At 54.3% G+C, this 26,284-nt stretch overlaps 1 protein-coding gene and 1 long non-coding RNA gene across 4 annotated transcripts in view; both read left to right on the top strand.

The window, feature by feature from the left end:
- On the top strand, positions 1-5,874 carry RNF112 (ring finger protein 112). 3 transcript variants are annotated; one of them, XM_059048441.2, is made up of 14 exons: positions 1-196; positions 346-386; positions 887-1,172; positions 1,288-1,494; positions 1,612-1,740; positions 1,894-1,998; positions 2,418-2,468; positions 2,734-2,790; positions 2,869-2,943; positions 3,049-3,166; positions 3,860-4,026; positions 4,102-4,155; positions 4,275-4,349; positions 4,477-5,874. In XM_059048441.2, the coding sequence occupies exons 1-14, from the start codon at positions 143-145 to the stop codon at positions 4,945-4,947; spliced, it is 1,890 nt and encodes a 629-aa protein (XP_058904424.1). In that variant the 5' UTR covers positions 1-142; the 3' UTR covers positions 4,948-5,874. The 3 variants fall into 3 exon arrangements, with proteins under 3 accessions (XP_058904424.1, XP_066877768.1, XP_066877767.1); XM_067021667.1 differs by having other exon boundaries at positions 3,866-4,026; XM_067021666.1 differs by having other exon boundaries at positions 1,291-1,494.
- A 2,703-nt stretch (positions 5,875-8,577) lies between these two features.
- LOC131746792 (uncharacterized) overlaps positions 8,578-26,284 on the top strand; it is a 41,197-nt gene continuing 23,490 nt past the window's right edge. The window contains exons 1-2 of the long non-coding RNA XR_010838148.1: positions 8,578-8,868; positions 14,829-14,960. This is a non-coding gene — a long non-coding RNA (uncharacterized lncRNA). The remainder of the gene's footprint in view (positions 8,869-14,828; positions 14,961-26,284) is intronic.

The raw sequence follows: 26,284 nt of genomic DNA on the forward strand, positions 1-26,284 counted from the left end.
GGAGACCCCCCCCAGCCTCCACTGGCCACGGCTCCGCCGGCCCTTCCAGGAGGGGAGCCATCCTCAGCGCCGCCAGAGGTCTCCTGGGTGTCCTCCCTGCTCCCGGACCCTCTCCCGGACCCTCTCCCCACGCCAGCCTCCCATGCCGAGGGCTGCCTTGTCAGTCATTTCCTTTTGTCACCGGCTTGGCAAACAGGCAAGTCTTGGGTCCTGAGACCTGGGGGTGGGGACTGGGTCTGCAGAGGGAGGATGGGGGCGCCTGGAATCCAGGGTGAAGATAGAAGTCTGGATTCCCTTCTAAATAACATTTTCGGGATTTTTTTTCTCCCCGATTTCCTCTCCAAGGAGAGAAAACAGAGCTTCATGGGGAACAGCAGCAACAGTTGGTAAGTGGCGGCCTGGCGGCAGGACTGGGGCCTGGAGACCTGTCCCAGGGGAGGGGCCACGAGGCCGGGTCTGCCAGGCTGTGGAGGGAGGGGCGGGGAAATCAGGTGGGTGCTGCAGCGAGGCAGATGCCAGCTCAGAGCTGGAATCTTCCAAGAGCCACCTGCCGCCCCACGGGAGGCCTTTCCATCTGGTCCCCGCTGCCCGAGGGAGGTGGTAGAAGGGATCCCCTTGGGGTCTGGAGAGGTCAGTGACCCCTGGAGGGCCCCGCCCCTCCCCTCGCAGCAGGAGGCCACGGGGGAGGATTTCCGTGGGCGTCTGTGCCTGGCTCCGGGCAGGGTGCACCATCTTGTCTGTTCACCCCATCCTTCCCTCCTGGACCGTTAGACATGGGGCAGACCCGGGCGGGAACTGGCCCAAGACGGCTCCCTCCAGGCTTCCCCGCCTCGGGCTCCCTCTGACTCCTGCCCTGGGGTCCCCGCGCCCCGCACACCGCCCCCAGGTCCCACGCACCGTTCCCCAAGTTGGAGCTGGGGCTGGGGTCCCGGCCTGTGGCGCCCCGGGAGCCGCCCGCCTGCTCCATCTGCCTGGAGCGGCCGCGCGAGCCCATCTCTCTGGACTGCGGCCACGACTTCTGCCCGCGGTGCTTCAGCACCCACCGTGTCCCCGGCTGCGGGCCGCCCTGCTGCCCCGAGTGCCGCAAGACCTGCAAGCAGAAGAAGGGCCTCCGGGGCCTGGGGGAGAGGATGCGGCTCCTGCCCCGGAGGCCGCCGCCCGCCGCGCTGCAGGTGCGCAGGCCTCCTCCCGGCCGGCCGGGGGCTCGGACCCCACGCTGGGATGTCGGGGAGTTCGGGTGGGCGCTCCCCAGCCCGGGTGCTCAGGCAGCCCTGTCTCCGGGCCCAGGAGACCTGCGCGGTGAGGGCCCAGCCGCTGCTGCTGGTGCGTGTCAGCTCCTCCGGGGGCCTTATCCTGAGGATGGGGGCCATCAACCGCTGCCTGAAGCACCCGCTGGCCAGGGACACCCCCGTCTGCCTCCTTGCTGTCCTGGGAGAGCGGTACTCGGGGAAGACCTTCCTCCTAAACCACCTGCTTCAGGGCCTGCCCGGCCTGGTGAGGGCGGGGCGGGGCGGGGCGGGGGGCTGGGGGCAGGGGCAGGGCCCCAGCCTGGCTTGGGGAAGGGAGGGGGGCCAGATGGGCCAACGGACGCTCTGCTTCTCTGCCCCACAGGAGCCCGGCGAGGGCGGCTGGCCGAGGGGAGGGGGCTCCGGGCAGGGCTTCCGGTGGGGAGCCAACAGCCTCACCAGGGGCCTCTGGATGTGGAGCCATCCCTTCCTGCTGGGGAAGGAGGGGAGGAAGGTGAGGGGAAGGGGCAGAGGAGTCCAGACCGGCTCGCGGAGAAGGGAACCGGGCAGGAAAGCTCTGGGGGCCGGGGCGAGAACATGGGGCCGGCAGAGGCACCGGGGGGCACGGCAGGCTGAGCCCTCGGCGTGCGCCCCTGCCTCCACCCAGGTGGCCGTGTTCCTGGTGGACACGGGGGACGCCATGAGCCCGGAACTGAGCAGGGAGACGAGGACCCGGCTGTGCGCCCTCACCTCCATGCTGAGCTCCTACCAGGTGAGGCCCCCGAGCCCCTCTGCCTGCCCTGCTCCGCTCTCGCCACCCACACCGGGGCCATCCCAGCCGGCTCTGGCCCTCCAAGCCCCGGGGACCGTCCCCTTTATCCCGGAGGCTCCTGTGTCTGGGGTCCCCGCATGTCCTGGGGGTGCCCCTGCAAGGGGGCGCCCCCAGTCAGTGTGAAGGTCCTAAAGGTGGGCCGGAGGTCCCTGGGGCAGATGAAGGTCTGTGGACCGTTGCCCTGCCTGCCCTCCGCCCCTCGGGCCAGGCCAGCCCTGCCCTGCAGGCTGCGGGGGGGGGGGGGGTCCCTCGCACATCCTGAGCCCCACCGTCTGCCTGGGGGTCCTTCCTCACCGGGGTCTTGCCAGCGTCTCTTTGCCTTCACAGACCCTCTTCCACCTTGTTCTGCTTGGTTCCAGATCCTCACGGCCTTCCAGGAGCTGAAGGACACAGACCTGGAGTACCTGGAGGTGAGGAGGCGGCTGCTCGTGGGGCTGCACCCTGTCCTTGCCCTGCCCGTGAGGCCAGGGGTGCCTTGCAGCTCTGGCCCAGGATTTTGTGACCTGGAGCAGGATTGGGGGGTTGGGGGCAGAGGGTAAACCAGGAGGTGCCTGGTTGGGGAGAGGTGGGAGAGTCCTGGGGCCCGGAGCCGGGAGGCTGTCCTCCGGTGGCCGGGGGGAGGGGAGGCACAGCCCTTGGAGTGGCCCAGCCGTGACCCCTGTGCCGCATCCCCAGATGTTTGTCCACGTGGCCGAGGTGATGGGCAGGCATTATGGGATGGTGCCAATCCAGGTGAGAGGCCCGTTTCTGGACTCGTCACCCCCCGACTCTGACCCCCGGCTGCTGCTGTCAGCACCCCTTCTCTTCCAGCACCTGGACCTCTTAGTTCGTGACTCGTCCCACCCCAGCGAGGCGGGGCGGGGGCGTGTAGGCGACATCATCAAGGTGAGGGAGGGTATGGGGCGGGGGGTACGTGGGCCAGAAGGTCAGTTAGCCGGGGAGGGGTCCTGTCGGCGAGCCCGCTCAGAGCACATCCCCACCCCTCTCTAGAAGTCATCCGGCAAGTACCCCAAGGTTCAGGGGCTGCTCCAAGGAAGGCGAGCCCGCTGCTGCCTCCTGCCAGCTCCCAGGAGGCGGTGGGCGAGCAAAGGCCACGGCAGCCCAGGAGGTGAGGGTCCCAGGAGCACAGCCTCCCTGGCCTGCCCTCCCCCTCCCCTCCTCCTCCCCCTCCTCCTCTCCCCCTCCCCCTCCCCTCCTCCTCCCCCTCCTTCCCCTCCCCTCCTTCTCCCTCTCCCCCTCCCCCTCCTTCTCCCCCTCCTTCTCCTCCTCCTCTCCTTTCTCCCTCTCCTCCTCCCTCTCCTCCCCTCCTCCTCCCCCTCCTCCTCCTCCTCCTCCTCCCCCTCCTTCCCTCCTCCCCCTCCTCTCCCCCTCCCCCTCCTCCTCCTCTCCCCCTCCCCGTCCTCCTCTCCCCCTCCTCCTCCCCCTCCTCCTCCCCTTCCTCCTCCTCCTCTCCTCTTTCTCCCTCTCCCCCTCCCCCTTCTCCCCTCCCCCTCCCCCTCCCCCCTCCTCTCCTCCTCCCCCTCCTCCTCCTCTCCCCCTCCCCGTCCTCCTCCTCCCCCTCCTCCTCCCCTTCCTCCTCCTCCTCTCCTCTTTCTCCCTCTCCCCCTCCCCCTCCTCCTCTCCCCCTCCCCCTCCTTCTCCTCCCCCTCCTTCTCCTCCCCCCCTTCTCCCCTCCCCCTCCCCCTCCCCCCTCCTCTCCTCCTCCCCCTCCTCCTCTCCTCCTTCTCTCCCAACACCCCTTTCTCTAACTGAAGCTGGGCCTGCTTACCAGGCACCTCTGCATGAGGACTCTCTTCCTCAGACACAGATGATGATGCTGGCCACGTCCGCGCCTACGTGGCCGATGTGCTGAGCGCAGCCCCCCTGCACGCCAAGAGCCGCTGCCAGGGCTACTGGAGCGAGGGGCGCCCCGCGGCCCGGGGGGACAGACGCCTGCTCACGGGGCAGCAGCTGGCTCAGGAAATCAAGGTGTGAAAGCTCCCCGGAGCCCCAGGAGACCCGCTGGCCCCCGCGCCCCCTGACCCTCCGACGCTGTCTCTGCAGAACCTCTCGGGCTGGATGGGCAGGACGGGGCCTGGGTGCGCCTCTCCGGATGAGGTACGGGGCTACGGGGAGGACGTGGGTGGGGGGTGAGCCGGGCGCCCCGACATGGAGCGGGGGACCCGGCGGCGCCCGGGGGGGAGAGGAGGGAGGCAGCCGGGTTTTGCCGTGGACAGATGGCTGCCCAGCTGCACGACCTTCGGACGGTGGAAGCCGCCAAGAAGGAGTTTGAGGAGTACTTGCGGCAGCAGGTGAGCCTCGCGCCCCGGGGGGCCCCGCGTCCTGCAGGGGAGGCGCCTGTCTGGGCGGGGGCGGCCGGCGTCTGGCAGGAGGCACCTGGGCTCCCGGTCAGCGCCCCTTCCTTCTCGCCCATTCCAGGACGTGGCCACCAAGCGCATATTCTCAGCGCTCCGGGTGCTGCCGGACACCATGCGGAACCTCCTGTCGGCCCAGAAGGACGCGCTCCTGGCTCGGCACGGGGCGGCCTTGCTCTGCGTGGGCAGGGAGCACACCTTAGAGGCCCTGGAGGCCGAGCTGCAGGCCGAGGCCAAGGCCTTCATGGACTCCTACACCGTGCGCTTCTGCGGCCACCTGGCCGCCGTGGGCGGCGCTGTGGGCGCGGGGCTCATGGGCCTGGCGGGGGGCGTGGTGGGCGCCGGCATGGCGGCCGCGGCGCTGGCCGCAGAAGCTGGGATGGTGGCCGCAGGAGCTGCCGTGGGGGCCACGGGGGCGGCCGTGGTCGGGGGAGGCGTGGGCGCCGGCTTGGCGGCCACGGTGGGCTGCATGGAGAGGGAGGAGGACGAGCGGGTGCAGGAGGGGGACCGGGAGCCCCTGCTGCAGGAGGAGTGACCGCCCACCACATGCTCCAGGGAAGGAGAGCCGCTGGGGGGAGGGGAGGGGCGGGGGCCGCGGTTCCAAGGGCCCCCGTGTGCCGCACCACCCTGGTTGAACGCCCCGGCTGGGTGGTGAGCGGTGACCGAGAGTCGGGGAGGCCTCAGGGCCGGCGGCAGAGTGTGAGCCTGAACAGAGTCCGGGGCTGTTGCTGTTGCAGACGACTGCTAACCTGCCTCTCTCCCCAGAAAAACTGGGCCCCAGGGTCTCCCGCCAAGATCGCGGCCCACCCTCCCCGCCCGGGCTTATTTCCCAGGATGGTAGGGGGGCTGAGCGGGCGCCATTCTGCAAGTCTCCCCTTCAGAGGCGGGAGCAGCCCCAGGACGGGTGACCTAGGTGTTCAAGATTGGGAGCCCTGAAGGGAGGCTGGGGAAGGAACAGGAGGGGCCCCGGGCAAAGCCAAGGAGTCCGGGTGGTGCACGGTGGCCTAGCGCCCCTAGTGGAGACTCTTTGCAAAGCTGCCCCCAAAGGCCGGGGGCCGCCCCCTTCTCCCGCAGCCCCGGGGAGAGCCCGCACGTGCACCGGGAACGGGGTTCCCTCACGTGCCCCTCGGGGCTGTGCGCTTTGTCCAGCCTGGTCAGCGCCCACGTCCTTTGTGGAATGCCATCCCAGCAACGGGTCAAAAGCCAAAGAAAAACGCCTGTAGCCGCATTCTGGGCGACATCGACAGCCCTCATAGCAGATTCTCTGAAAGTCCTGGGGGGACACGTCCACGGAACATGCCCGCCCCCCTCGGCCTAGGGGAGACGCCTCCGTCCATGTTAGCAGGAGACCTGGGTGCAGCCCCCAGAAGGACAGGAAAGCCCCACGAGGAAGGCTTCTAGGCTATTAAACTGCAAAGGATTAATGGACGCATCATACGACAAATAAAATGTGTGTGCTTGAGTGTCAGCTTCCCGGCAAATTACTGAACATCTGAATCAGCCTACACGGGGCTTTGGGGACAGAGGCGGTGAGCCCAGGCGCTCCATGACGGGGACCCGTGGACACAGGAGGAGGGACCGAAACTCCAGAGGTGTGGGATCCGAGGGCAGGAGGGCTCAGGCCAGGGGCTGAGGGCGTGGCCATCTGCGCAGGCCTGTCCACTGGGACTTGGGGTCCTGCTCCCCCGGTCTCTCCTGCCTCAGCTGACCCTGTGAGAGGTTGCCATCTGGCATCTGTCCCAGCAGAAGGAGGGGGGGAGGTTATGGGGAGTGGGGGGGGAGCCGGAAGCAGGAGGCGCCCAGGCCACTCCCGCGGGCTAGCAGCCGGGCACGCGTCGGCTGTGCTGCTCTGCCCGCACCCCAGGTCGCCGCCTCAGCATTACAGAGGCAGACCCAGCGAGGGGAGATCTCAGCTGATGCCCCCCAGCCGTCGGACGGCAGAAGGGGAGCCTCGAACTCCTGATCCCCCAGACGGTGTCCCCCGCAGGGTCCGTGGTGCTGAGATTGAGACGCTCCCCTCCGGGTCCAGCTCCGGGGAGCAGTGATGGGAGACAGAGGCAGAAGGACGTGGCCTGGGACACACGGGTCCACAGCAGAAGCTGCAGCCCGCAGCTGGGGACAAAACAACGGTGCAGAGGAATATCCCAAAGCCAGGCTGGGGGTGGGTGGGGTGGGGACGGAGGACTGAGGGTGACTGTTGAACTTCTGGGGTGGGGGTTAGAGGTGGGGACAGGGCCCAGACTTTGTGTGTTTGTCAAGAAAGGTTTTCTGGAAGCATCTCTCTGGGTTGTTCCCTTGCCATCTGGAGGACACATGAGCTGTAGAAGCTCCCAGACTTTGGGGCTGGCAGGCTCAGGAAGGTGGCGGAGCCTCAGAGGAGTCAGGGAGGGAGGGTGCTATCTAGCTAGAACCCGCACCCCACCCCCACTGCCAGCGCTGGAAGGGGCTGCAGTGCGTTGCTTCCCCTGCTCTTTGGACAGAAGGGGAGACTGGCCTGGCGGGCGAGTGCTCTGCAGAGGCCAGGTGAGTCGTATTACGTAGTATTTGCCTTGTGCCTTATAGCTCTCAAAGCATCTTCCCAAACAGCGTCTCCCTAAAGCCCGGACCACCCCGTGCAGTACATCGAGTATCCATTTTTAACAAAAGCTCAGAGAAATGATGTGTCTCCATTGAAAAAAACTAGTCAGGAGTGAGCCGGGACTTGAACACACGGTCTCTGATGCCAAATTCCTTGCTCAGGTGAGCCCTCCCCCCATAGCCTCCCAGATCCCGAGAACAGGCCTCTGGGTCCCAAACCTGATGCTTCCGACACTGGTTTTGTAGTTCACGAGAGCCCAGGAGACTGTGACGAGGCCTTGCAGCCCGGCTGGTGGCTCTCCTCTCTGGCGAAGGTCACCAACTCCCAGGTCCGGGTTAGAGATCTGGTGACTTAGCCTGCGGTTCTTGCTTCTGAGGCCTCCGTGACACTGAAAATGGCAGTGACACGACGCAAGGGAAGCTGCATCCTTAGCCCCGCCATGGGCTGAAGTGTATCACCCCTGCCCCCTTCCCCCCCCACACCATGACCCAGTTCATATGTCGAAATCCTAGTGCCCGATGTGATGGGACTAGGGGGTGGGACCTTTGGGAGGTAATTAGGTCTTGAGGGTGCAGCCCTTGTGTATGGGATTAGTGCCCTTGTTCGAGATTAGAGACCCCACAGAGCCCACCAGCCTCTTCCACGTGTGAGGACCCAGCTGGCTATGCACCAGAAAGTGGGCCCTCACCAGCCACTACAGTGCGTCTGCTGGCCCCATGATCTTGGACTTCCAACCTCGTGAACCATGAGAAGTAAATGTTTACAAGCTGCCCCATCTGTGGATTTTGTTACAGCAGCCCCTGACAGAGGAGAATTTACAAATAGTTTTCTCTAGGAAAAGTACTAAGAAAAAGGATGGGGGAGAAAAGACTTCTTTTAATAACAAGGGAAAATTCAATCTTATTTTTATTTACTCTCAAAATTTTCCCTTTTGTTGCTATTTTATTTTATAAATTTATTTATTTATTTATTTATTTGTTTGTTTTTGCTGCATTGGGTCTTCGTTGCTGAGCGCGGGCTTCTCGTTGTGGTGGCTTCTCTTGTGGAGCACGGGCTCTAGGCGCGCGGGCTTCAGCAGTTGTGGCTCGCGGGCTCTAGAGCGCAGGCTTCAGTAGTTGTGGCCCACGGGCTTAGTTGCTCCGCGGCATGTGGGATCTTCCTGACCAGGGCTCGAACCCGTGTCCCCTGCATTGGCAGGTTGATTCCTGACCACTGCGCCACCAGGGAAGCCCGTGTTGCTATTTTATACTAGTGTGATAGGCTGGGACCTGGGACTCTACTGGAGAGCTGGCACCTGGATAAACGTCTCCTCGAGCAGCAGATACAGAGAATCTACACCGGACTAAAAAAAAAAAAATAACTGTGCATGCTCAGCTGGGGGCAATTCTGAGCAATAAGATACAGAAGGGCCACGAACCAACTGCCAGGGCTGAGGTGCCGGGAGCAAAAGCAGGGAACTGCGCGTGCCCCCTGCACACGGCACCAGCAAGGGGGTGGGCAGACCACCTGAGCCGCCCCTTCCGGCCCCTCCCACCAGCCCGCCCCCGCCCCCCACCCCATTTAAAGGACCAGCCCGCCCCACTAGGGAGCAGCACCTGTTACTTGTTCTCACTCCCTCCTGCTGCAGCACAAGCCACAGTAAAGCCTTGTCTGAGTTCCTCGTCTGGCCGCTTATCAATTTCTACTGATTAAAGAGTCCAAGGGCCTGGGTCAGTATTCTACTTTGTGTTTACTCTGGCGGGAAGTCCTTGGGGCCTTTTACAGCCGCCCCCCCCCCCCCCAGGAGAGGATGTAGGCCCCTCCGGGACCTCCAAACGCAGCTTCCCTGGGGGTGATGAGCAGCGTCCGAGACCTCTTGCTTCAGCTTCTCCGCGTTTGGTAAGTCTGCCTTCGTCTCCCCGAGGGTCTCAGCACCCTTACTCAGGCATTGCTTCCCCCTCCCCTGGGTCCTTTCCCTCTCCTGGTCGCTCTACTTCTCTTCTCCCCGCCCTCTCCTACTCCGGTCCTCTCCTTCCGAGGGAGTGGGTGTCGGTCAGCTATCGCATCCCGCCTCTCAGCCGTGAGACCTGCTGCCTCTGGCTGGCGCAGTCACCCTGACAGGTGACAGACAGGTGGGAGGTGTACAACTGGCTGGTTTCGGGGCTGGGGCACGCCAGGGGGCAGTGGACGGGGTGCTTGGCGGTTTCTGGATGCAGGTTGACTGGTGCCTGAATAGACGCCCGCAGGGGCGGGTTGAAAGGCAGCCTCTGTCTTGCTCTTTTTCAGTGTTTTCTGTCCCCCTCCCTTGGTCCTCATACCTGCACCCCCGTCCGTTTCATCTTGGACACTTCCTGTTAGGTCACCTTTTTCACAGCTCCCCCAGTACTTTTCTGTTCTCCGTTCCCAACTCCAGCTGGCAGGAGGCCGCCTCGTGGTGACACCATTTCTTTGTTGCTTGTCTGAGTCTTTTAAGTTTCCGTCGTTGGTACACGTTGAACTTTAAAGTGACTTTGAAAGGATCTATGTTTTAACGTGGTTTCGTCTGTCCAGCCGCTTCTGCGAATCTCTGCCGGGCACAGGTCAAGCACTTGAGCCTCGAGATACAAACACAGTCCGTGTTGCCTGCGACTCCAGCCTTGGGATACTTAGTAGGACTTTAAAAAATTAACCCACTGATTAAAAAGAGTCCAAGGACCTGGGTCGGTAACAGTAACACTACAATTTCTAATGATCTCCATTGCTGTTTCTACCTTTCTCTTAGTATTTTGCAGCCATTGAAATAGTCAGTGATTCTGTAGTAAAGAATTATCAGAAGACAATGGGATGAATTAGAAAATTCAGTACAGTCGTGATGTGGGGAGAAATCTTTAAATGCATCCACTGTCAAAGACGACGGCCCTCAAAATGGAGTCGCTGATGCTGAGCCCCACGTCACCAAAACTTCACTTAATTACAGTTTCAGCCTCTCCCGGAAATAGGATCTTTAACCAGGGAATCGGGAATCCCCTGACCCGCACCAGTGAGGTCACCTGCCTGGTGGACCCCGGCAGCCCCTAGAGGGAAGTGGCCTTGCAGTGAGCAACCCGCTTTTTGCCGAGTACAACTTCTTTGTCCCTGCTCCCTTCCGCCTGTAAAAGCCTCTCGCTTTGTACAGCTCCTCGGCGCCCCTCTCTGTGTGCTAGGTGGGATGCTGTCCGATTCATGAATCATTGAACAGAGCCAGTAAGGTCTTTGAAATATACTCAGTTGAATTTTGTTTTTTTTAACATGCCCTTCTAAATTCTCAGCTGGGGCCCATGTAACAAAAGGCAGATTAACAAGAGAAAAGCACACAGATTTATTTAATGTACGTTGACTGTGACATGGGAGGCTTGGGAAGGAAATGGAGGCCTGAAGAGGTGGGCTCACCTGTGCGTTTTCATGCTGGGCTCGATAACAAGTGGGAGGTCGTGGGGCAATGTTCTAGCGCAGGAAGGGTATGAGCTACCTGGAGTGGACGGGGGGACGTGGCAAGGCCTGTCCATGCAGTTTTCTCCCCTCTTCCCTCCATCCTTGGAGATAGAGATGCTTCTTTCCTCCGGGTATGGAAGGGGCCACCTCTCACATGACAGTTTTATGACTGGTTTCAGGGGAAGGTCAGAAGGTTCTTCCTGAACCTCCCACTTCTCAAATTCCTTCAGCTTAAAATATTCAGGGACCTTCCTGGCCGTCCGGTGGTTAGGAGTCTGAGCTGCCACTGCAGGGGGCACAGGTTCGATCCTTGGCTGGGGAACTGAGGTCCCATAAGCCACACAGCACAGCCAAAAAAAAAAAAAAAAAAATCATGCCAAGGCATCAGATTTGGGGGCAGTGTGTCCCAAACCCCACTGACAAGCAACGTGCAAAAATTCCCCTTGTGCCATACATTAATTTTACAAACTGTGTTCACTTTGTTGCTTGTACTTTCACATGATGAACTATTGGAGTATCACTTTTTTGCTCACAAAGACTCACCCAGTCTTAGCCTAAGGGATAGAGTATCTCCAGGGCCCGATAATCAAACGTTCTAAGAGTTTTTCTTGTAAGACCCAGCACATGTGTCCTGAGTTCCCTCCAATCACACAAGTAGCCTCACATTTACGTGATAACTTAGGCCCTTCAGTGATTGTTCTACCATCCTAAATAATATTTCCCGGACACAAAAGGCAAAGGCGCCCATGGCTGTTATCTAGTATCAAAGCACCTTGTGAGGGCTTCCCTGGTGGCACAGTACTTAAGAATCTGCCTGCCAATGCAGGGGACGTGGGTTCGAGCCCTGGTCCAGGAAGATCACACATGCTGCGGAGCAACTAAGCCAGTGTCCCACAACTCCTGAGCCCGCGAGCCACAACTACTGAAGCCTGTGTGCCTAGAGCCCGTTTTCTGCAACAAGAGAAGCCACCGAAATGAGAAGCCCGCGTGCTGCAACGAAGAGTAGCCCCCGCTTACCGCAAATAAAGCCCACGCGCAGCAACAAAGACCCAACGTAGGGCTTCCCTGGTGGCGCAGCGGTTGAGAGTCCGCCTGCCGATGCGGGGGACACGGGTTCGTGCCCCGGTCCGGGAAGATCCCACGTGCCGCGGAGCGGCTGGGCCCGTGAGCCACGGCCGCTGCGCCTGCGCGTCCGGAGCCTGTGCTCCGCAACGGGAGAGGCCGCGACAGTGAGAGGCCCACGTACCGCGAAAAACAGACCCAACGTAGCCAAAAATTAATTAATTTTTAAAAATTATGTATATTTTAAAAGGCACCTGTGAGGTGCCCTTGGGAGGTTCGGATTCAGCTTCCATGGCTCTGGAGGCTCTAAGCGTCGAGGACAAACCCCCCTAGAGGCCATTTTCCACATCCGTGCAGATCAGTAGTTGTGTGATTGCAGTGGCTGTGTCAGCTGCGCTAGCGATGGTGTCCCGGAGCTGCGTGGTACTAAAGCTCAGCTTCCTGATATGAGAGGCCTCTGAGAGCCGGTGGGGTGTTCTTGTTCCAGCCTTAAATTATTCCCAACAGTCCAATTCCACATTCCCCCATTTCCATTGCAATTGTGTCTATATGTTTTCGTAATTGTCTCCAAGCACTAAGTTTACTGGTCAAAGTATTAACATCAAAAAAGCATCAGCGAGGGAATTCCCTGGCGGTCCAGTGGTTAGGACCTGGTGCTGTCACTGCCGAGGGTGCAGGTTCAGTTCCTGGTCAGGGAGTTAACATCCTGCAAGCCTCATGGTGCGCCCCCCCCCCCCAAAAAAAAAGCATCAGCTAGAACTTGCCTGTCTTATTCCTCCAAGGATTGGCTCTGACAGGTCTCTTTTTGTCCTTGGATTGGCCCCGAACAGACCCCTTAATAAACAGATTCCATAGAGGGCAGGCCCAGGGGGCCACGATTCCACTTACAAAGGCTCTTGGCCTCAGACACTGGGGTCTGAGTGTTGACAAGGGTCCTCTCCTTGACCAAACCCAGGACCTTCTGAACTCTTCTCAAGCGGGCCCTGACTTTTCGGCTTCCGTGTTCCTCTGCGTTGTCCAGTTTTTTTTTTTTTTTTTTTGCGCTAGGCGGGCCTCTCACTGCTGTGGCCTCTCCCGTTGAGGAGCACAGGCTCCGGACGCGCAGGCGCAGCGGCCACGGCTCACGGGCCCAGCCGCTCCGCGGCACGTGGGATCCTCCCGGACCGGGGCACGAACCCGCGTCCCCTGCATCGTCAGGCGGACCCTCAACCGCTGCGCCACCAGGGAAGCCCCGTTGTCCAGTTTTAGCATAAGTCAGTTTAGCCGGAATCCCCTCTCTTGGTGTCTGATCACCCCGGATATCTGATCAGGTTCCTACCCCCCAACCCCAGGCGATGTCCCAGCACCCCGGCCAGGCTTCAGCAAGAATCCAGTGAGCTTGGTTCAGCCAGGATCCCCCCTGTTCCCTGGAGTTTCCTCTTAATAATTTTCTGTCCACCGCCCGCCTCCAGCCTGGTCCCACTTTTCCTTGCTGTGTTTGGAGTTGAGCCCAGTCTCCCCTCCACCGCGAGACTCCTACCCCCACCTCGACGTCCCCTGGAGGACAGTCGGCCGTGTGGTTCTTTACCAAGGGCCGTGAGTGTGTTTTTCTCAAGAGCAGCAAGACGCAGTTAGTTACTTTCACTTTCGTATTAGCACAAATGACCCACCGAGAGGGTCCCAACTTCACTCTGCGGGTAATCCGACTGTTGGACTGCCGTGCCCAGACCATGTCTATTTGGGAAAACTGAGGAGACCATCGCGGGGACAGAGAGAAACAGCAGTGTGGCGACACATTTGCGGCCAGTGAATTGAGGGTCTTGGAGCAGCTGAGGCACCGCTGCTGTGAACAGGGCTCCCCTGGAAAAGCTCTTCTCTGTTGAGTTCAGAGCAATGTCGGTCATTCAGGGAAACTTGAGTCCAGTGCTTGTGGGAACCTCCTTCGCCTCGGAAGCACGGATCCAGCTGGCTTTTCCTCTCCTGTGGGGAGCCAGCTCAGGGCACGTGAAAGGGTTCCTCCCAGGGGTGACGGGGCCCGGATACATGTGAAACTTCCTCTGGCCGGTCCCTCCGGGTCCTGCGACCTGAGGTCTCAGGCTTTTCAGGGAGAGCAGCGCTTTTTGTCATTGGACCTGGTGACGAGGGGAACCGGCCCAGGAGTCCCGTACCCACGGGATATGGTCTCAGATCCAAGGTCACGGGCCCGCCAGACTCCAGCTTGTAAGCTCAGAGGGGGCAGTGGTGCTGCTGGGAAGGACGCTCCAGGCCGGCCCCACCGGGGAGATGGCGGGACGAGGCTTCCGGAGTTGGGCTCGTCTGCTCCACCTTGGAGGGCCAAGCGGACGGGGCGTACGCAGCACGGTTCACGAGCGACGGTGGACGTCAAGCCAGCTGGGCATCCCGCAAGCTGCGCGACGAAGCCTCTCACCTTGCACGGGCCTTGATTCCACGGAATCCGCTGCCTGGCGAAGCCGGTCCAGGGAACGTCCTGTGCTTTCCTGGCGGCAGCCTGACAAGCAGCACGTCTCCGGTATGTGGCGGACACTGTCATCTGTTTGGCGAGAGCGTGGGACTGTCAAGTCCCTCTCAGCCGATGGACCCACGTGATTCTGTGATGACGCATCTCACCAGGCGGCTGGGAGGTGTGGCACGGCAGCTGTTTTGCTGGCTGATGACCAGAGTTTGGTCACGTTTATTCTGGCCCCTTTCTCAACGCATCCGTCCGTTTCCTTTCATGAAGCGTAGTTTTGAAAACGCACAGCAGTTACCTTTTGAATTACAAGGGGGAACGTCCACGATTCAGCAGGGGCTTCTGCAACTGCGTCAGCAAAACAGCTTCCCCTGGAAACCGTCGTCAGCCTCACACGGATGCTGCCACACCTGCTGATACACGAGCTGTAAGCCCTGAACCACTCAGGGCTTCATTTCCTGTGAGATATTTTAGTTCCCACCACGGTCGAGAATGCCCTGTTTTCCCAGATTTTCCCTGTTGCCCTAAACAGATGTTTACAGATATTTACTGGCTGTAGATTTGCTCTGTCTTTTTAAAAATATTTTTATTATTTATTTATTATTTATTTGGTTGCGGTGGGTCTTAGTTGTGGCAGGCGGGCTCCTTAGTTGGGGCTTGCCGGCTCCCTGGTTGCAGCACGTGGGCTCCTTAGTTGCGGCAGGCGAACTCTTAGTTGCGGCATGCACGTGGGAGCTAGTTCCCCGACCAGGGATCGAACCCGGGCCCCCTGCGTTGGGATCGCGGAGTCTTACCCACTGCGCCACCAGGGAAGCCCCCCTGCTTTAAGTCTTGCGTTGAGAATGGTGGCCCCAGTGACTGCTAATGGTTAACTCGGCTTGTGCTGATTTAATTCCAGGCAAAACATAAGCTTCTGAGAGTTCCTGGCCACCCACCACCTCCCAGGAGCCTTCACTCCGCCCTTTTCATCCCGACACCTGACCCAGCTGGGGACGTGATCAAATATCTGAACTCGGAACAGCATCGTCAGGTGAGTCAGATGAGGCCTGTCCTCTTCCTCGGTCGCCGTTGTGTCGCCGGCCTGGCTGCTGACCGGGGTCTGGTTAGAGAGCGTCAGGGCTGGATGACGGTGCTGGTTCACAGCCAGTGGATGGCACGCCCGCAGGGCTGGGTGTCATGCACTTGAAAGAGGGCTGTCGGGGCGCGTGGGACATGCAGATAAGTCCACTGACCCAAAGAGGGCTTGAGGCCTTTCAACGCGTGAGTCTACTGCCACCACAGCTCTGAGGATAAACCCAGAAGCACCGGGAAGCAGGCCGTGGGCCTGGAGTCTGATGCCGATTTCGGGGTTAAATTCTGCTAGCAGAGCTGCCTTTGTCTTCATGGCAGATCACGCAGAATATTCTTTCAAAATTGGGAATCCTCACAGCTGGGGAGAGACTCCAGTCAACTTCAGTCGTTCAGAAGCTTCTTCAGATTCTAGGAATGGAATCAGAGGGTCTGGACTATTATCCGTCAGTTGCTCCATCAGAGCTTTTCGCCTATTCTTGTAAAAGCTGGAATCCACTGTGGAAAATATCCTACTAGTCCCCAAATTATCTAAGTTGCGTCTTCTGTCATAGGTCATTTCATCTGCAAAATTGGCCAACTCCTAGACGCTAACCCTCTGTGGCCTTCCACGGTGACTGCCCCCAGTATTTGATCTCAGTCTGAGAATCCTCTCTCTCTGCCGGGGGAGGGAATGTAGCAAAGCAAAGTATTTGCATTACTCTTTAGTTTCTGAGGCCGCCAGCAAATCATCTACACTTGAATAATTTTAGATCCCTCCAGCAGGACAGATTTCCCTAAGATTTGTTGTAAAAGGTGAGACAAAAATAGTAGGAGTCCTGAAAAACTCTTGAGTCCAGTGTTTTGCTACAAACACTGGACTCCTTCACAGGTAAAAGCAAATGAAAATTTGGACTCAGAGGGACAGAAAAAAAAAAAAAAAGAAAAACACAGGTTCACTGCAGCAAAGAAGTTTGTAGATGACAGAATCAAGTCAGAAAAGTTGCAGAGGGACTTCCCTGGTGGTCCAGCGGTTAAGACTCTGTGCTCCCAATGCAGGGGGCCCGGGTTCGACCCCTTGTTGGGGAACTCGATCCCGCGTGCCGCAGCTAAGACCCAGCACGCGTGTGTGTACACGTGCGTGCACGAGTGAATGAATGAATGAATGAATAAATAAATATTGCAGAGTTAGGGATGGGCAACGGGTGAGCAGTATAGCGAATTCAGTTGCCTCGCTAAGGCCTGGTGCAAATCTCCACGGTGGCCAAACCTCGCTCTCGAATTTACCTCCCCTGCTGACTATGGACAGTGTGGCAGTGTGACAGCATGAGCATCCTTTTAAAAATCGTCCCTTGGGGCTTCCCTGGTGGCTCAGTGGTTAAGAGTCCACCTGCCAATGCAGGGGACACGGGTTCGAGCCGTGGTCTGGGAAGATCCCACGTGCCGCGGAGCCACTAAGCCCGTGCGCCACAACTACTGAGCCTGCGCTCTAGAGCCCACAAGCCACAGCTGCTGAGCCTGCACTCTAGAGCCTGTGGACCGCAACTGCTGGGCCCGTGTGCCTAGAGCCCGTGCTCCACAACAAGAGAAGCCACCGCAATGAGAAGCCCGCGCACCGCAACGAAGAGTAGCCCCCGCTCGCTGCAACTAGAGAAAGCCTGCGCACAGCAATGAAGACCCAATGCAGCCAAAAATAAATAAATGAAATTATAAAAAAAAAATTCAGAGAAACAAGGGACGATTTTTATTTTTTATTTTAAAATTTTATTTATTTAGCGGGGGCTACTCTTTGTTGCGGTGCGTGGGCTTCTCATGGCGGTGGCTCCTCTGGTTGCAGAGCACGGGCTCTAGGCATGCAGGCCCAGCAGTTGCAGCGCGTGGGCTCAGTAGTTGTGCCTCGCGGGCTCTAGAGCGCAGGCTCAGTAGTTGTGGAGCACGGGCTTAGTTGCTCCACGGCATGTGGGATCTTCCCGGACCAGGGCTCGAACCCATGTCCCCTGCATTGGCAGGTAGATTCTTAACCACTGCGCCACCAGGGAAGCCCAGTACTTGTCCTTTTGTGACTGGCTTATTTCATGGGGCATAATGTTTTCAAGGTTCATCCATGTTGTAGCACGTTTCCGAATTCCCTTCCTTATTTAGTCATGCTTATTGATTTTTAGTTGGATGCTTGATACTGTAACTTTTATGTCTTTGGGTCCAAGATGTTGTTTAATTCCTTTAAAGGGTGTGGAGGGCTTCCCTGGTGGCGCAGTGGTTGAGAGTCCGCCTGCCGATGCAGGGGACGCGGGTTCGTGCCCCGGTCCGGGAGGATCCCACGTAAAAAAGAGTGTGGAGTTTTCTGGGAACAAATAGCTTAAAAGGATCAAACTGATCCCTAGTAGCTTAACTGTGTTCCAGAAAAAATGCAACAGTCTTTCAGGGAAGACAATATTCAGCCTCATATATTACAAGGTTTTTCCGTGCTGGAATTCTTCTCACCCTGAGTGAGTGCCAATAATTGTTCAGTCTACAAGTTCCAGATCAGGTTGCTGGGTGAAAAATCTCAGAGGCGCTAAGCAGAAGATCAATTTGAAATACCATATTGGTATCAGTGAAGCCTGGAAACCATAAATCTAAAAACACTCAAGTCCAATGGACTCACTCCTATTATAATAAATGCTGTTTATACCCCCAATATAATCCAGGCTCTGCTGGGATGTTATATCTCATGTGGATATTCTAACTTATCCTGTGTATTCTGAGTAATTGTTAGAGGTGTCCAGACACTGAAAACAACCACCCCTCCAGTCACTCATATGTCCTAAAAGGAATATCCGGAAGCTTCTAAAACAAAATTTATACAAGTCATTAAAAAAAAACTTCCAGAAGGGATAATTGATTCCCTTTTCCCGCATACTCCACAGAATACAATTCCCTCGAAGGGAATAAAACAACTAGAAAAGTGGTTCAGACTTTCCTGTAACCTTCACGAAAGTCATAAACGATGCCGCACGTGTTCTGAAGAACCAACAGACTCATCTAAACGCGTTCACTAAGCAGTCACGGACGATGGGGTGGCCCTTGATTTGCCCTTAGCCTGCTGCAGCTAAGCTGCTCGTGGTGCCTCCGTAAGTACAACAGGGCAGACGGAGCAGTGCGTGACGAGCCTGGAAGGAAATGGACCCGAGTGTCTAAAGCAAAGCCCACTAAATTCTGGGCCCTTTTGGCTTTGAGACCTATAGGAAGCATTAAGAGTCATTTTGTTCGTGTTAATGGACTGTTTTACTGTTGGTTTCCATGTCCTGTCCAGAGATTTTGTTTTCAACGGAAGTAGAGTTGATTTACAATATTGTGCTAGTTTCAGGTTTATAGCAAAGTGATTCAGATATATATATATTTTTTCAGATTATTTTCAATTTTAGGTTATTACAAGATATTAAATAGAGTTCCCTGTGCTCTACAGTAAATCCCTGTTGCTTATTGATTTTTTGTATAGTAGTTCGTTATTCTCATAATCCTAATTTATCCCTCCCCCACCTTTGGTGATCATAAGTTTGTTTCCTATGTGTCTGTGAGTCAGTTTCTGCTTTCTATATAGATTCATTTGTATTATTTTTTAGATTCCACATGTAAGTGATATCAAATAGCTTTTGTCCTTGTCTGACTTCACTAAGTATAGTATTCTCTAGGTCCATCCATGTTGCTGCAAATGGAAACATTTCATTGTTTTTTTTTTTTTTTTTTTTGCGGTACGCGGGCCTCTCACCGCTGTGGCCTCTCCCGTTGCGGAGCACAGGCTCCGGACGCGCAGGCGCAGCGGCCACGGCTCACGGGCCCAGCCGCTCCGCGGCACGTGGGATCCTCCCGGACCGGGGCACGAACCCGCGTCCCCTGCATCGGCAGGCGGACCCTCAACCACTGCGCCACCGGGGAAGCCCTCACAGGTAACTTTTTTTTGCGGTACGCGGGCCTCTCGCTGCTGTGGCCTCTCCCGTTGCGGAGCACAGGCTCCGGACGCGCAGGCGCAGCGGCCACGGCTCACGGGCCCAGCCGCTCCGCGGCACGTGGGATCTTCCCGGACCGGGGCACGAACCCGCATCCCCCGCATCGGCAGGCGGACTCTCAACCACTGCGCCACCAGGGAAGCCCTATTTCATTCTTTTTTATGAGTAGTATTCCACTGTGTGTGTGTGTGTGTGTGTGTGTGTGTGTATATATATACACACACATACATACCACATCTTCTTAAGCCGGTCACCTGTTGATGTGCGCTTGGGTTCCTCCCGTGTCTTGGCTATTGTAAATAGAGCTGCTATGAACATTGGGGGTGCATGTATCTTTTCAGATTAGAGTTTTTGTCTCTTCCGGTTGTATACTAAGGGATGGGATTTCTGGATCATATGGTAGCTCTGTTTTTAGTTGTTTAAGGAACCTCCATACTGTTCTCCGTAGAGGCTGCACAATTTACATTCCCGCCAACAGTGCAGGAGGGCTCCCTTCTCTCCACACCCTCTCCAGCATTCGTTGTTTGTAGATTTTTGATGATGGCCATTCTGACCGGTGTGAGCTGATACCTCATTGTAGTTTTGATGTGCATTTCTCTAATGATCAGTGATGTTGAGCAGCTTTTCATGGGCCTGTTGGCCACCTGTGTATCTTCTTTGGAGAAATGTCTGTTTAGGTCTTCTGTCCATTTTTAAAATTGGGTTGTTTGTTTTTTCAATATTGAGTTGTGTCAGCTGTTTGTAAATTTTGGAGGTTAACCCCTGGTCTGTCGCATCGTTTGCAAAGATCTTCTCCCATTCAGTAGGTTGTCTTTTCGTCTTGTCGATGCTCTCCTTTGCTGTGATCCCCGTGTGTCCAGAGTTTTAAGTGCTACTGCACAGCCACTGTCACATCAGATGTTTCACCAATGCACCCTACAACAGAAGGAAAAGAGAGATTAACCTGGAACCATCCAGAGAGTATGTGTAATACACATGCTTCTGATCTTAATCAGCAGAATCTTGACAAGGGTAAAAATCTGGACAACATGAATTAATGTCCTGCTGCCTGATGTCACCCATCTTTGGCCAAAAGAGGAACCGAGAGAGAAAAAAAAGCAGCCCCTGACATCTGGAACTGATCTGACACTTATAGCTGGATCTCAGTATGACACATGCTGTCTGAGCTCACAGCCAGGCCGTTTTGTTCTGCGGGACATAGAAACCCTCACAGACAACCTACCTCAGAGGTTACTGGGGTTACTCAGAGACCGGGATGAAATGAAACAAGACAAGGCTGCTTCACCATTTTGCCTAAGAAAAGACAAAAATGAGGTCACCCACAAAGCACCCGGTCGTAGAACTGTCCCTGCTTGCTGGGAGCGCTGCAGCCAGAGCAAAGCCGGGCTTCCCCAGGTGCTGCACCAGACCACCGGCGGGAGGCCGAGTCTTGTAACGTGTTCTTCCTCCTACCGGGCCTGCCCTGCTGCCCTCTGCCTGTGTCTCCCTTCCCTCCGGCCAGTGAAATGCCAGCGTGGTCACTTACACGTATGTTCCTGGCGCGCTGGCTGGCGGGCAGGGGGCGGTGGATGCACCCACAAGTGCCAGGCCTGTGGAGCAGCTGCGGCCGGGGTTCCCCTCTGCCGCTTACCTGCTCTGCGCCCCTGTCCACCGACTGCCGTTCTCTGTGCCTTGGTTTCCCCGTATGCAAAACCCAGGAACGTTCCGTCTCAAAGGGGGCTTGTTGCGGAATAACGAGAAGAGGCCCCAGAGTAACCAAAGGTAGCAGGTGGTGACTGTTGCTGCCCTTACCTGTCCCTGCCCTAAATTATTCCAACCCCAGCGCAAGACTTGCCAGTGTTCCCGGGACACCAGACTAATTCAGGCCCCGTAAGAGGACCATGGCCGGCCAGGAACGCCACTGTCCGCGCTCAGCCGGCCCGGCGCCCGCGCTCCTTATACTTCTTCCCCGGTGTGGACCGAGCAGCGCCCGGCAGCTGGCAACGGGGTCCAGGCAGAGGGGGAGGGCAGGCCGTGCTGGCCACGGCCCTGGACGGCTCAGACACAGCTCCTCACAGGGCAGGCCCCCCAGGTCCCCCAGGCGGGCCACGTTAGCTCGGGGCAGGCTCAGCCGCCAGGTGTGGCCCAGGGCCTGCAGGCTAGCCCCCCGCTCTCCCTCACTGGGGAGCTCGGCCAGCCTTCCCAGCACCCCTCACGCCTCCCCTGGATGAAAGTATTGCCATGAGCTTTAACGTCTAGAGGATCAGCCCCTTCTGGGAGCTACGGATGGTTTCCTAATTCCACAAGGGCACAATTGTTTGTAAAGGAACAGGTGGTCAGACCCCAGCTTACACTTGGGACTGAACCCTGTCTCTAGCCCATTCTCCCCTTGGCGGAAGAGAGGGGAGACCCCCGTAACCTTCACCCATGAGCCGGTGACGGACTGCAAGTTTTAATTCATCCCACACCATTTACAATTTTATTTCAGTTTAAAAAATTAACGTATTCGTTGTTATTGTGAGAAGATACACATAGCATAAAGTTTCCCATTTTAACTGTCTTTCAGTGTACAGTTCGGTGGCATTAAGTACATTTATATTGTTGTGCAACCGTCACCACCATCGCCATCTCCACAACTTCTGATCTCCCCAAACTGAAACTCTGTCCCCACGAAACACTAATTCCCCGCCCCCCCGCCCCGGCTCTGGCAGCCACCATTTCTACTTTCTGTCTCTACGACTTCAGTGACTCGAGATACCCCATATAGGTGGAATCATATGGGATTTGTCCTTTTGTGACTGGCTTGTTTCTTGGCCTCGGGTATTCAAGGTTCACCCAGGTTGTAAAGTGTCAGAATTTAATTCCTTTTTATGGCCCAATAATATTCCATTTTGCGTACATACCATGTTTTATTTGTCCGTTCGTCTGTTGATGACGTGCATTATTTCCACCTTTTGGCTATTGCGAATAATGCTGCTATGAACGTATGTATACGGATACCTGTTTGAGTGTCTGCTTTCAATGCTTTTGGGTATATACCCAAACGTGGAATTTCTGGGACGTACGTGAATTTTATATTTACTATTTTGAAGAAACGTCACGGCGGCTGCAGTGCTCTGTTATCTCCACCGTCAGTGCCTCAGGTTTTCGGTTTTTCCACCTCCTTACCAGCACTTGTGATTTTCTGGTTTGTTTGTTCGTTTGTTAATAATAGCCATCCTAATGGGTGTGAAGTGGTATTTCATTGTGGTTTGGGTTTGCATTTCCTTAATGGCTAATGATCTTGAGTATCTTTTCATGGGCTTATTGGCCATTTGTGTATCTTCTTCAGAGAAATGTTGATTTAACCCCCTCCCCCCTTTTTTCTCCCCTTTTAAAATTGGATTCTTTGTATTTTTGTTGTTGAGTTGTCAGAGTTCTTAATATACTCTGGATGCTAGACCTTTATCAGATATATGATTTGCAAATATTTTCTCTTATCTGTAGGTCGTCCTTTTACTTTCTTAATGATGTCCTTTGATGCACAGAAGTTTTGAATTCTTATGGAGTCCAATTTGTCTATTTTTCTTTTGTTGTTTGTGCTTTTGGTGTTATATATAAAAACCCACTGCCAAAGCCAATGTCATGAAGATTTACCCTCTGTTTTCTTCTAAGAGTTTTATGATTTGGGCTTTTATATTTAGGTCATTGATTTCAAAATTACTTTGTAAATCAGTTAAGAAAAGATGAAATATGCATTTATATCATTTTTTATAATTACAAACTATCTGTACACATTTTCTCTCTCTTCCTTTCTGTTTATGTGTCCTCTCTCTGTGTGTGTGTGTGTGTGTGTGTGTATGAATTTCTATCTGGGTTTCGTTGCTTTCAGCCCGAAAACCAGTGTGTCTTAAAGGTGGGTCTGTTAGCAATGATTCATTTCTAATTTTTCTGAGAATATCTTTATCTTCCTTCTTGAAAGATACTTTTGCTAGATAATAAAATTCTTGGTTGACAATTTTTGTTTTCCTTTCAGCACTTTGAAACTGTCATCTCACTGCCTCTGGCCTCCACTGTGACTGATGAAATGTCATATTAGGGTTCCCTTGTATGTGATGAGTCATTTTTCTCTGGCTGTTTTCAAGATTTTCACTATGATATGTCTGGGTGTGGATCTCATTGTATTTATCCTATTTGGAATTCTTTCAGCTTACTGGATGTGTAGATTAATGTTTTTCAGCAAATTAGGGAAGTTTTCAGTCATTATTTTTTCTGTTTCTTTCTCTTTCTCCTCTCCTCTGGCACTTCTACTACATGTATGTTGGTACACTTAAGTGTATCCCATATTTTTCAGGAACTCTGTTCATTTTTATCCACTCTCTTTTCTCTCTGTTCTTCAGTTGCATGAACTCTATTGATCTATCTTCAAATTTGCTGGTTCTTTCTTATGACAGTCCATATCTACTGTTAAGCCCCTTTAACAAAATTTTTATTTTTTTCATTGTACTTTTAAAATTTCCATGTATATTTTTCGTCTTTATTATTATTATTTATTTTATGAGACACTGTCTTCATATCTTCCTTTACTTCTTTGAGCTTCCTGGATATAAAGTTTATTGTGGTTTTTTTTTCACTTTTTTAAAATCTTTTTTTTTTTTAACATCTTTATTGGAATATAATTGCTTTACAATGGTGTGTTAGTTTCTGCTTTACAACAAAGTGAATCAGTTATACATATACATATGTTCCCATATCTCTTCCTTCTTGCATCTCCCTCCAAGTTTATTGTTTTTCAATAAATTTTGGAAGTTTTCAACCACTATTTCTTCAAATATTTTTGTCTGCTCCTTTCTCTCTCAACTCTCCTTCTGGTACTACCATTACATTTAATGTTGTTTCAAAATTCTTTGAGGTTTTGTTCAGTTTTCTTCATTATTTTTTCTCTGTTTTTTGGCTTGCATAATTTCTCTTTACTTCTCTTCAAAATCACTAATTCTTTCTTCTCCCAGTTTGAATATATTGTTGAGCTCCTCTAGTGAATTTTTTTTCAGTTATTGTAGAATCTCCCATTTAGTTGCTTTAAAGTAATTTCTGTCTCTTTATTGATATTTCCTATTGGGTGCAACATTTTCATCATACATTCCTTTACTTCTTTAATTATGGTTTCCTTTATTCTGTGAACTTATTTATAATGACTACTTTAAAGCCCTTTTCAGTTAAATCTAACATCTTGTCACTCTAACAAGCAGTTTTTCTTGCCTGCCTTTTCCTGGCATATGGGTCAAACACTGACATCAGAAATGATTCCTTCAATGGAACCAAAGTTTGATTGGATTTGTTTGTAGAACAGTTTATGCCTCAGAGCATTGTGGAAAACAATAGAGCAATCAGGTCTTTATATTTTTGTACAGCTTCAAGTTATTGTGAGTGTCCTTTCACTTCAACTTGAAGGGCTTCTTTTCCCATTTCTTGTAGGGCAGGTCTAGTTCCAATGAAGTGCTTCAGCTTTCATTTATCTGGGAATGTTTGAATTTCTCCCTCACTTTTTTAATTTTAATTTTTAAAAATTTCAGTTGTGGTAAAATTTACCATCTTAACCATTCTAAGCATACAGCTCAATAGTGTTAAGCAATCTCCCACATTTTTGAAGGACAGTTTTGCTGGGTATAGAATTCTTAGATGACAGCTTTTTCCCCCAATACTTTAAATTTGTCATCTCACTGCCTTCTGGCCTCCAAGAATACTGCTGAGAAATGACTGATAATCACACTGAGGGTCGCTAGGGCTAGCAGCTTCCTAATCCTCCATCTTGCTCACACATGTAAGCCTTTAAAACAGTGTTTTAATATGTATCACTTAAAAGGAATGAACTACACCCTATCCCACAATGTTTCACAGAGATAATGCTGTGCTCATTTACAAAGGTACCTAGGTCAGCTAACAAGGAATCTAGGCATGTATCAAATGAAATATGTGAACCACACACTTCTAAACACAAATTTTCAAAGACATAACACTATATTCATTCATTCACATGCTTCATTCTGTTAAACACAGTGATTAAATATATATCGCTGAAGAATGGAGCATGTGAGCCACACCCAGGACACAACATTCCACACATAGCATCATACTTCTTATCCACTTGTCTCAATTCAGTCATAGTTCAAACGTGTATCCCATAAGAATGAAGCACTTGAACCACACACTTCTACTCGAGTATCGTCATATACTTACCAACCAGCTTGTTAAACACAGTGTTCAAACGTGGATCACAGGGCTTCCCTGGTGGCGCAGTAGTTGGGAATCTGCTTGCTAACGCAGGGGACACGGGTTCGAGCCCTGGTCTGGGAAGATCCCACATGCCACGGAGCAACTGGGCCCGTGAGCCACAACTACTGAGCCTGCGCGTCCGGAGTCTGTGCTCCGCAACGGGAGAGGCCGCGACAGTGAGAGGCCCGCGCACCGCGATGAAGAGTGGCCCCCGCTCGCTGCAAATAGAGAAAGCCCTCGCACAGAAACGAAGACCCAACACAGCCATAAATAAATAAATAAATTAATTTTTAAAAAAGTGGATCACAGAATAACAAGCTACCTGAACCACATACTTGGTGACACAGTCTCAGCTCACGTCACTACAGAAAAGAGTATTTGCACCACACAGTGACTGACTCAGTGATAGACAGCGACAGCTCTACAGGATCAGTCACGCACCCAGTTCAGTTAAACACAAGTCTCCACACACGTCACTAAGGAAAGCAGTACCCACAGCACATGTTGCTAATCACGGGGTGTCACCGACACATCTTGCACTGAAGGAGTAACTGCACCACCACCTGATAAATACGGAATTCTCAGAGATACCACCATGCAGAGTGATTCACACTCATGTCTCTGTTAAACACAAGCTTCAACATCTGACACTAAGAGAATAGTACATGTACTGTGCCCTGCTGACCACAGCACTTCAGAGATATCCTAACGACATACATCAGGAAGGAAAGCAGTTTGTGCACTGTACACGGGTAAGGGGTTTCAAAAGATCACCCTACTTTAGCCTTTCATGGCCCTCACACTGTCAAAGAGTTTTCTGCAAAGGTCACTAATCAAAGTACTGCCTGCAGGGCTTCCCTGGTGGTGCAGTGGTTAAGAATCCGCCTGCCAATGCAGAGGACACGGGCTTGATCCCTGGTCCGGGAAGATCCCACATGCCGTGGAGCAACGAAGCCCGTGTGCCACAACTACTGAGCCTGCGCTCCACAACTACTGAAGCCCCCACGCCTAGAGCAACAAGAGAAGCCACTACCATGAGAAGCCCACACACCTCAACAAAGAGTAGCCCCTGCCTGCCGCAACTAGAGAA

The sequence above is a fragment of the Kogia breviceps genome, chromosome 19 (assembly GCF_026419965.1).
Source record: "Kogia breviceps isolate mKogBre1 chromosome 19, mKogBre1 haplotype 1, whole genome shotgun sequence".
Classification (NCBI taxonomy): domain Eukaryota; kingdom Metazoa; phylum Chordata; class Mammalia; order Artiodactyla; family Physeteridae; genus Kogia; species Kogia breviceps.

Coding starts and splice junctions, on each gene's coding strand:
- RNF112 (XM_059048441.2), top strand. CDS start 143: ATGCCGAGGGCTGCCTTGTCAGTCATTTCCTTTTGTCACCGGCTTGGC. Junction 387..886: donor GGGAACAGCAGCAACAGTTG/GTAAGTGGCGGC, acceptor CACCGCCCCCAG/GTCCCACGCACCGTTCCCCA. Junction 4,156..4,274: donor GGTGCGCCTCTCCGGATGAG/GTACGGGGCTAC, acceptor TGCCGTGGACAG/ATGGCTGCCCAGCTGCACGA.